Below are 10959 nucleotides of genomic sequence, written 5' to 3'. Positions count from 1 at the left end.
AACTTTCTGTAACATGTGTCTGTCTGTATTTCTATTTAGCCATCCATTGTACATGAATCCATCCACCCATCTGGTCTTCTTAGCCTCTAAGTGGAAACAACACTCTGAACCATGAGTGTATGTGTGTGTGTGTGTGTGTGTGTGTGTGTGCAGGAATTCCGAGCAGCACTGGTGGTGTACTTCTCCCACACTGAGAAAGTGAAAGACTGATGTGAGTGTGTTTCTGTGCTTCAGTGTAGCTGAGCACTGAGAACAGAGCAGAGCGATGCCATGCTGGCCAGTCGGAGAGTCATGTCCACTGTGGGCCATCTGCCTCGTGGGGCTCAGGACACTAATACCGTGTGTGCTAGCAATTTGTGTGTGAGCGATGTGTGCCGTGTATGGTTCTGTGTTCTGTCTGGAGTATACGAGGGGCAGGGGGACACATGCGAGCAGAGAAGTGTTCCGCAGAGGAACCGTGGCCGAACACGGGTGAGCCTGTCTTTGTTTTTGGGTTGATTGAGTAGAAATCTGTGTATATGATAGCAGTGTGTGTGCTCTGGACTCAGGATCTGGACTTTGTATGTGCTTGTATTGCTTTCTGTTTTAGTTTCATGTGACACTGCATAAAGAGGAACTGAATGTTTGAAGCACAACTGTCTGAACACATTTTACAGAGACTGTTAGAATTGTATGAATTCATGTACGTGGTGTGTATTAGTGTTTATAAAACGGATAGTTCCGGTTCTAAAATCTGATTGGCTGAGCCGCGTTCGAAGCCGTTGTAAAATCCCCGATAAACGCACACCTATGACCACCTCACATCAATCCATATTAATACGCCACTGAAAAGAAAAAGTGAATGTTATGTTCGCCCTCATGTTGCCTGGCAACACTGTTAAAGAACTACCTGGGGTCGCGGAAGAATGCTTTTTGTAAGTGTTTTTGTAAATAAAAACATTTATAAATTGAACATTGTTGTATTTTATTATATTTTATGTTGACCGCCGTTTTATAAAAGCAATAAGCCACTCGAGACCATGCGTTACTGCTATGATTTTATCACGGGGAAAGATGTTTTAGGTCGTGCCAAAACGACCTTCCCCGTGATAAAATCGCAGTAACGCGCGGTCTCTCGTGGCTTATTGCTTTAATAATAATAATAATAATAAAATTTTATTTGAAAAGCGCCTTTCATGACACCCAAGGACACTGTACAATAAAAATATAGAAAAGCTAAGCAAAATAAATAAAATACACATTGACTAAGCAAAAATAAATAAAATACATATTTACAAACATAGGAAACACCAAACATGTGGCACAGTTCTGAGTCAGCTGGAAAAGATGTTTTGAGGGTTTTGAACACTGCTGCAGATAAGATTTCCGTACTTCTGGTGGGAGGAGCCTAGCATCACCTTGGCAACCTCACGGCGTTGCAGTGACCAGAGTGAGGGAATGTTGCTTTTAGCATGCTGTTGGTAAACAAAAGTCCGAACTGAGGCTCGGTGGGAATATTTAGGCCTTTGCAAAATACAAATGTCGCAGTGGAGCAGTTTATACCGTGAATGTCCCAGAGCATAGAGTTCACTGAAAGAGCACTCCATCGTCATGATGAGACCGGAGACGTTGTCTAGACCAGAAAAGTTGCAGAGACTCCAAGCCATCCAATCCCAGCAGCCAAAGGAGCAATTCCAAACAATCCACATTGACAGAGAAAGGAGTTATCCGCTAACTCTCGCTGCTCCGGATACACCGCTCCACATCATAGAAGCATCAGCAACACAAGCACAGTAAAAAAGATCCCAAATCCAATGCATAAAATCCAGTAAAATGTTTCGTATAATACAATAAAATAAAATAAAATACGGCAACGGTAGCGGCAGCCAAATGCGCCAGCGTTCACCATCACCATGACAACATGTTTAGTAATGGTGTGTGTGAATTCTATGTATATCTGAGTGGTGGGAGTCGTGCTGGAAAGTGTATTAAGCAGATGTTGGTAGAAGTTGCCTTTGAACAATGAAAGGTGTGTATATGCAGCCCTTGACACACACACACACACACATTGTTTTAGGGGCTTTAATTAATCATTCACATCATTTAATTTAGGGCCCAGGATTTGTTGTCACAAATTTCCTACATTATTTTGTTTGAGGGTGGCACAGTGGCTCGGTGGGTAGCACTCTCACCTCACAGCAAGATGGTCCTGGGTTCAATCCTTTCTGTGCAGAGTTTGCATGTTCTCCCCGTGTCTGCGTGGGTTTCCTCCGGGAGCTCCGGTTTCCTCCCACAGTCCAAAAGCATGCAGTCAGTTTAATTGGAGATACTTAATTGCTCTATAGTTGAATGGGTGTGTGTATGTGTGTGTATGTGTGTCTGCCCTGCGATGGACTGGCGCCCCGTCCAGGGTGTTACTGTGTGCCTTGCGCCCATTGTAAGCTGGGATAGGCTCCAACACCCCCCCCCCCCCCCCCCCCTCCACCCTAATTGGATAAGCGGTTTAGAAAGTGAGTGAGTATTTTGTATGATGTACACTTTACATGTACAGCTTATTGCAGATGTTTTTATCCAAAGTGACTTAAAATTTTGACCAACTACAATCCAAGCAATATAAGGTTGTGATTAACTCTAATTAGTTACCAGCTACAACTATCCTAAATGTCCAAACTTTTCCTGGAAATGCAGTTTGTACATGTACAGCTTTTAATAGACACGTTATTATTCAAAGAAGCTTACAATTCTGGCTGAATACAATGCAAACAATTAAGGTGTCAGGTCCTTGCTCAGGTGCCCAACAGTGGCAGTGATGGGGTTTGAACCAGAAACCATTTGATTAATGAGCCAGTACCTTAAACGCTTAGATACTGCTGCCCTGCTGCACAAAACAATGAGATGTGTTTCATCTATAGTGACAATTTCATCCTGGATTCAGCGTTTAGTATGCACTTTACTGTGCGAACTGAAATATCAGTGCCTGCTGCCACCAAATCCTACTGCATGCCTTTTGCAGTCACTCTAGGGTTTTTCACCACTTGCCTCCTCAGCAATCTGGTGGCAGCCGATGATGGTGAACAATGCATCCAACTGTATCTCTAGGAACATCTCTAGGACGGGCTAGGGGTTTGTTGACTTTGACAGTTGATTGTAAGTTTGAAACAACACCTGAATTGCAAATGTATGCTCTTATGAGGGATTCTATTCAGGGAGTTGTCATTGAAGTGGCATTTTTGTTGAATTTGTATAAACCACGTTTTATATTAGTTGCGTTGAGCTATTTAACTTGTTTTTGTTTGATTGGATTATCGCAAACAGCTGTTAAAACTTGAGGATTGGGGCGCTGTATTAATTAACATATTTTTTCTTATGTCCAACATGATCATGGTCAGGTTTTCCTAAACTTTTGGCCATTTAGTGTAAATTATTCTCAGAATTTTAAAATACATTTGTCCTGCTGTGTTTTTCATAATTGGGTTTAGTTTTATTTGATGTTGTGTTTGTGGTTTTTTGTCCACAATGCTTATGTGGCATGTACAAAGCTTAATTTTATTGTACATGATTCTTGAGCTTGTGTGTTAGCTTAGACATTTTGAGATGTGTATGAGGGTGTTAGTGTGTGGGTGCTGCAGTGTAAATGGGTCTGGGTGGGTCTCCCAAAAAGGTTAAAGTGAGTCATGCTGTGTTTTGTATGACTGCCGTTGTCATGGCAGAAAGTGGCGACATTTGGAAACTTTTAAATTTGGACTTTTGGAAAATGGAGAGTAAGTTTCTCTGTGGAAGAAATTGCTGCACCGTCTGTTGAGGATAGAAAAGGATTTAAATAACCCACAGTGCTTAACCTGCTGGATTCACTTTATTGTAGAAGGTACTTCAGTTTAGGTGAAAGATCTGATATTTCAATTCACTATGGATCAGATAAGTCCATGGGTAGACCCTGTTTCTAGCTATGATGAATTCTTTAAAAGACAGTGTTCATCCCCCCCACACACACACACACTTTATTATGATATAAGCCTATTTGAAAAAAGAAAATTTTGTAAAATGCAATATTAAAATGACCCCAAAGAAGGTGCAGAGAAAGCATAGTGGTGAGAAAATGAAAAAAATCTATTACTATTTGTTGTTGTATAATTACTCCTGCCAGTAGCTGTCACTGTGTATCAGACAAAGGGGACAGTGAGTGAGAGAGAAGAAGGAACTCGGCTCAGTAAAGTATTCTTTCTTTCATGCAATTACACCTACAAAATACAACACAATTGAAATAAAGAAGGAAATAATAGAGAAATATGAGAGTTGTTGTTTCTGGCAGATACATTTCATAAAAAAAAGAAGGACATTTATTATGGTGTGTGGTACAGCACACATACTGTACTGAAATGTGATGTGTGTTTTATGTACAGTACTACTGTGTATTGTTGTTTATTATTGTTTATTACATTAATGTGTATTCTATCATTTAAGATTTAAGGAAAATAAGACCAATTAAGACATTAGAAAGGTTGGGGGGGGGGGGGGGAGGTCTGGCACGGAATTATTCTATTTACATTATTTCTTATGGGAAAAAATAGGTTTAACTAATGAACATTTTGACAAAAGAACAGCCCTTCAGAACCAATTAAATTCATAAGTCAAGGGTCTACTGTAATCTATTTGATATTACTTGGAGTAAACCTCTTTTTAATTACTGTGATTGCTGCAAGGTGTGAATGTCCAGAGGAACAGTATAAACTACAACAGCATCTGAGGTTCTGAAAGTGCTGTAAGTGTTTGTGTGATCACTCTGCTGATGGAAGGTTGTGACAGACCCGAATCATTACTGCTGTAATGCTGCATTTTTAGATTTGCCAAATATCTGAGTCCAACTCTGAGTTGGAGATGTGAGTTGGAGAGTGAGCACATCTTTAATAATCTCAGCCACAGACATACCTGCACGATCTAATCTGTAGCGTTTTATTAACTTACTGTTATTCAGTGTTCGGAGAACTCTCATTCTTTCCTAAGCTTAAGAAATTCCTATTCTTTTTAAAAGTCCTCCACCCTACTCCTAACAGTTTTTCACTTCATGGTGTCTTATAAGGATTATGAATAACTGTTATCTTTACTAGGAACTACTAGGAAGGGGGAATTATTGGGAAACGCCCACAATTCTACGAATTTTCTTCAAATTTCATCACTAGGAGCAACACTTTGCACTATGAATCTTTATGAATGTTGCCCTGGTGATGATAACAGCACCTTCAGAACCTTATATCATGTTGCAGTTGATTTCGTTTTTACTAGACATTCACACTTTGCAGCAATCATAGCAGGGACATTTTCCCTTTCATTAATGAAATCATTCATTTATTCATTAATTTATTTAGTTTCTGTTTTACCCCTGATTTATCTTGCTTAGTGTCATGGTTGATCTGTTTCACTGGGTGAAGTATCAAAAAGAATAAATACAAAAATTAAACAAATTAAAGCCTATGTTATATTACAACCAATGACAGAATAGAATAGAATGCCTTTATTTGGCATATATACAAGTTCCATTGTACAGTACAACGAAATTCCTTCTTTGCATATCTCAGCTTATTTTGAAGCTGGGGTCAGAGCGCAGGGTCAGCCATTGTACGGCGCCCCTGGAGCAGAGAGGGTTAAGGGCCTTTCTTAAGGGCCCAACAGTAGCTGCATGACAGAGCTGGAATTAGAACTCTCAACTTTTTGATTCATAGCCCAAAGCCCTACCCACTAGGGTACCGAGAGTGTGTCATACCTTTCTCAGAGTTGCTCTGAGATTGATTCTACATTGCTCTTAAGCTTAAACTCCTACTCTTTAAATCTGTATGAATGCAGCCCCAGCTGTTGTAACCATATCCATTCCTAACAGGTATATAAAATGAATTCTTGAAGATAAATTATACGCTGTCAACATTTTAGCAACAGTTTATTTTCTTGTTCCAACATGACTGTGGCCCCTGTGCTTAAAGTGAGGTCCTTTAAGACAGTAATTGGGTGGGTGCTAAAAGCTGTAGAGTGAAGCAGTTCATTGGAATAACAATCTTTTTTTCTGACCTAATATAGGCATAGCCTATTCCCTACTGCATTAGCAACCAATGCAGCATGCCTGAAACCTACAATTACTTGCTTCTTGGCTGATTTTTTGGCTTTAAAGGATTGAAACATTATGCGTCTTGTATACCCAGCTGCCCTGTAGGTGTCACTGTTAAGAGGGCAAGCAGATGACATCATAGTTGCTCTTTTCTTTCCTTGGACATGGAACATGTGGTCTGTAATGTGCTGGACCAGGTTGTTAAAGCTCAAACTAAGGCTTGATGAAATTCTTATTCCAAATACCATGGAATACCATGGACATTAAAATAGGGTTGTTTGCCCTTTGAAGCTATACATCCTCTACAATTATGGGAAGGCTTTCCATAATATTTTAGATTGTGTGTGTAAGATATTTGTTCATCCAAAAGATCTTCAGTGAGACTGAGCTTAGCTCTGTGCAGGCCACAAAGTATCTTTGTTACCAAACGTATCAAACCATGTCTTTATGGACTTTGCGTTGTGCACATGGGTACCTTCATGGTGGAATGGACCTTCCACAAACAGCTGCTACAATTTTGGAAGCATATTATTAATTAAATTAATTAATATTAAGTTTATACACTCATACAGCTAACAGTGGGTGCAACTGTAACATTGGAACTCTAGCATTAGGAAGAGTGTCCAGATACTTTTTGATATATAGTTTTTTAATCAGTAAATTGAGAGGCTGAACATCCTTTTAGAGACCTTTTAAAGCTAGCGGAAGCTTAACACCTTCACTCAAGCCTGCATGTCTGGCAGGATGAGTTCCAAATTGAGTTTTATGATCATCAAGTGCAGTCACAGTCCTGAAGCACACAGGGAGTGGTGGAGTCATGTTTTAATGCTGGACTTATGCTAGATTTCCTGACTCTTGAACAGCCATAAAGGCTCTTTATTCTAAATTTTTTGAGTTTTTGAGCTGCTGGTTTTTTATTTTAATAGTTTTAAATCGGAAAACTGAACTCTTTTCTTTTTTTGTTCAACAGTCAAAGCAGAAGGATGGACAGAGTGAAATGTCTCCCTTGTCCCCACTGTCCCCGGCACCTGAGGATGAGCTCTTCTCTTGGCCCGGTCCCAAAACCTTACACCTACACCGAACTTCACAAGGCTATGGCTTCACGCTCCGCCACTTCATTGTCTACCCACCCGAGTCTGCCGTATACTCGTTCAAGGTTTGAGTTTAATCTTATTCACTTACATGTACAACCCCAAATCAGTAAAAGCTGGGACAGCATGGACAATGCAGATAATAAAAAACACAGTTTTTTACTTTTACTTTGACTTTTATATAATTGCAGACAGTATGAGCCTGAGACATTTCATGTTTTCTCTGCTCAACTTTATTTAATTTTTTTAATAAACATTTATTCCTGCATTTCAGGTCTGCAACACATTCCAAAAAAAGTTGGGACCGTAAAGCATTTACCACTTTGTAATGTTGCCATTCCTTTTCACCACACAGACATTTTGGCACCAAGGATACCAAGTGATTTAGTGTTTCAGCTTTTATTTTGTCCCATTCTTCCTGCAAACACGTCTTAAGATGTGCATCAGTACGGGGTTGTTGTTGTCGCATTTGTCAGTTTAAAATTCTCCACACATTCTCTAATGGGGACAGGTCAGGACTGCAGGCAGGCCAGTCCAGTACCCGTACTTTCTTCTTCTGCAGCCATGCCTTTGTAATGTGTGCAGCATGTGGTTTTGCATTGTTTTGTTGAAAAATGCATGAACGTCCCTGGTAAAGATGACGTCTTGAAGGCAGCATATGTTGCTCTAAGATCTCAATGTACTTTTCTGCATTAATGCTGTCATCACAGAAGTGTTAATGACCTTTGCCAAGGGCACTGACACAGCCCCATACCATGACAGACCCGGTCTTTTGTACTTGTTGCTGATAACAGTCTGGATGGTCCTTTTCGTCTTTGGTCTGGAGCACACGTCCATTTTTTCCAAAAAAAATTCATCTGACCACAATACACGTTTCCACTGTGTGATGGTCCAGCCTAGATGCCTTCGAGCCCAGAGAAGTTGATGCTGCTTCTGAATATGATTAACATAAGGCTTCTTTTTTGCACAGTAAACTTTTAAGTGGCATTTGTGCGTGTAACTCTGTATTGTAGTGCTTGACAAAGGTTTCCCAAAGTAATCCCTCACCCATGTGATTACATCAGCTATTGCTGGGTGGCGGTTCTTGATGCAGTGGTGTCTGAGGAATCAAAGATCATGGGCGTTCAGCTTAAGCTTCCGCCTTTGGCCTTTACGCACTGAAATGCCTCCTGATTCCTTGAATCGTTTAATGATATTATGCACTGTAGAGCGAGAAATATGCAAATCCCTTCCAATCTTTCTTTGAGGTGCATTGTTTTTAAAGACTTCAATAATTTTCTCACACATTTGTTGACAAACTGAAGATCCTCTGATAATTTTTGCTCATCAAAAAATCAGCCTTTCCTGGATGCTGCTTTTATACCAAACCATTATTGCAATCACCTGTTTGGAATCACATCATTATGTAGTTTTTTCACCTCATTACTAGCCCTAAATTGCCCCTGACAGACCTTTTTTTGGAATGCATTGCAGGCCTGAAATGCAGGAATGGAGGTATATTAACAAATGAAATGAAGTTGAGCAGACAAAACATGGCATATCTTGGGTTCAAACTGTCTGTAACCAAATGAAAGTCAAAGTAAATGTAAGGAACACTGCATTTTTATTTTATTTGCATTTTCCATACTGTCCCAACTTTTTCTGATTTGGGGTTGTGCATTATATTCAATAGAAAAGTAATTAAAGTTGTGTTTTTCACATAGTAAAGTTTTTTTAGCCAGACCCACTGCATCTCAGACCAGAATAAGGAGTTAAACATGAAAATCATGATGAATTTTCTGACCTTAACCCTTACTAGCATGTTACATTTTAATTACACATGTAGACGTTAGTCTATGTAAAATAAAGCTGAGAAAAGGTAAAGATTGACTTTATATATTGAGGGGGCACTGACTTGAGGGAACAACCATGGTAGAGAAGAGATCAGACCCGATAAGAGAATGGATGGGACTTTAACAAGCAAACAGAGGAAATGAAGAATCTGATATATAAGGATGAAGGGAGGAAGGATGGTCTACAGCTTTTCCCACTGCATGTTCTCAGGGGCCGCTGGGAAAACACATGGCTTTGATCTTGTTGTGTTTACACTGACATTTACCAGGCTGGGGTTTGAATGAAATAATGACATGAAAAGCATGGGCTTGTCCTTTTGATTCCATTCAAGTCAGTGGAAGAATGAAACCTCTGCGGTATCTGTGTTTTAAACCTTTTTCTCTTCTTTATTGCAGGATGAAGACAATGGAAGTCGAGGTGAGTTTCTACCCGGCCCATATGCCATGCATGCCTTCTTCTTATTTACACTGGCACTGCTTGAGCGAGCAACAGATAGGGAAGGATATCGTGGGAGAGGAGAAAAAATTGCGCAACTGTGGTTTTGGCTGGCATATCTAATAATAGGCTTGGCGAACACTGCAGTGTCTTTATTCAAGGAATGTGCTTTTATTTAAGTTTTTAAATTGTGTAAATCCCTTTATTGTTCAGTTGTAATGTTCAGTGGTGCAGTAACCATACACTGTGGCATTGTTCATTGTGATACATGATTGTGACGATGTGCTATATAAAAAAAACATATCAGGTTAGATAGCACTGTTTTTGGGGTGCTTGGCCTGGTATTTGGCCTACCAGACTGAATTCAGTTAGATAGATGAATGGACAGACAGACAGAAGGAAGGAAAGAAGAAAAGAAGGAGCATAATAATTTAAAATGCTGAACATTTGGGTTCTTGTTTTGTGCTGTGGTCTTGTATGCCAGTTCCCCACTAGATGGATGGATGGATGGATGGATGGATGGATGGATGGATGGATGGATGGATGGATGGATGGATGGATGGATGGATGGATGGATAGATAGATAGATAGATAGATAGATAGATAGATAGATAGATAGATAGATAGATAGATAGATAGATAGCACAGTATGCACAGTAAACCTCTCTGTTTGGAATACATTGCTGCATAGGGTGGAGGTTGTGCATGTTTTGAGAAAAGAAGGAGCATAATAATTTAAAATGCTGAACATTTGGGTTCTTGTTTTGTGCTGTGGTCTTGTATGCCAGTTCCCCACTAGATGGATGGATGGATGGATGGATGGATGGATGGATGGATGGATGGATGGATGGATGGATGGATGGATGGATGGATAGATAGATAGATAGATAGATAGATAGATAGATAGATAGATAGATAGATAGATAGATAGCACAGTATGCACAGTAAACCTCTCTGTTTGGAATACATTGCTGCATAGGGTGGAGGTTGTGCATGTTTTGAGGTACTGAAAATGACTAAATAAAAAAAAAAGAAAAACAAATCCATTGTTGTAATGCTTTCTAACAGGAAGCAAGCTAGTAAAATAAGAAAATTGAACATTGAAGATGTAGACAACAACAAAATCTCCCTACAATAATGATTGTGCACAGCTTTCTATTAAGATGTCTGGATAAAAGAGACGCTTTTGGTAATATGCTTCTAATGCCAAGTTTACACTACACAACTTTCGGATCTGTCAGATCGTTGTACAGTTCACACTACACAAGTGGATCTCTTGCAATCAGGAGACTTTTAAGTCGTTGTGGATTTCACACTACACGACTGATCGGCGATACGGGGTCACACACTACAGGAATTGCAGATGAATCTGTCCGGTCTCCCAAACACACACGGGAAGTGATGAGGGGTTTAATGATACCATGTCCAAAAATGCACGTCAACAAGTAGCAAGCGATCAAAGTTGTTTGTGCGCTGATGTGCAGCGTAAAAGCAAGTAGGAAACGTAAATAAATCCGAGTGGATTGG

General features: G+C 39.8%; 1 protein-coding gene across 1 annotated transcript in view; it reads left to right on the top strand.

Moving 5' to 3' along the window:
- The first annotated feature begins 223 nt into the window (after nucleotides 1-223).
- The window catches only part of LOC134309793 (rho GTPase-activating protein 21), a 50809-nt gene continuing 40073 nt past the window's right edge, over nucleotides 224-10959 (top strand). The window contains exons 1-3 of the mRNA XM_062991108.1: nucleotides 224-471; nucleotides 7044-7229; nucleotides 9393-9414. Of these exons, the coding sequence (XP_062847178.1) occupies nucleotides 271-471; nucleotides 7044-7229; nucleotides 9393-9414 (409 nt within the window). The 5' untranslated portion in view covers nucleotides 224-270. The remainder of the gene's footprint in view (nucleotides 472-7043; nucleotides 7230-9392; nucleotides 9415-10959) is intronic.

Source organism: Trichomycterus rosablanca, chromosome 3 (genome assembly GCF_030014385.1).
Source record: "Trichomycterus rosablanca isolate fTriRos1 chromosome 3, fTriRos1.hap1, whole genome shotgun sequence".
In the NCBI taxonomy this organism is placed as follows: Eukaryota; Metazoa; Chordata; class Actinopteri; order Siluriformes; family Trichomycteridae; genus Trichomycterus; species Trichomycterus rosablanca.
The sequence above is the reverse complement of the archived record's forward strand: the minus strand, read 5'-3'. Positions and strand labels throughout refer to the sequence as shown.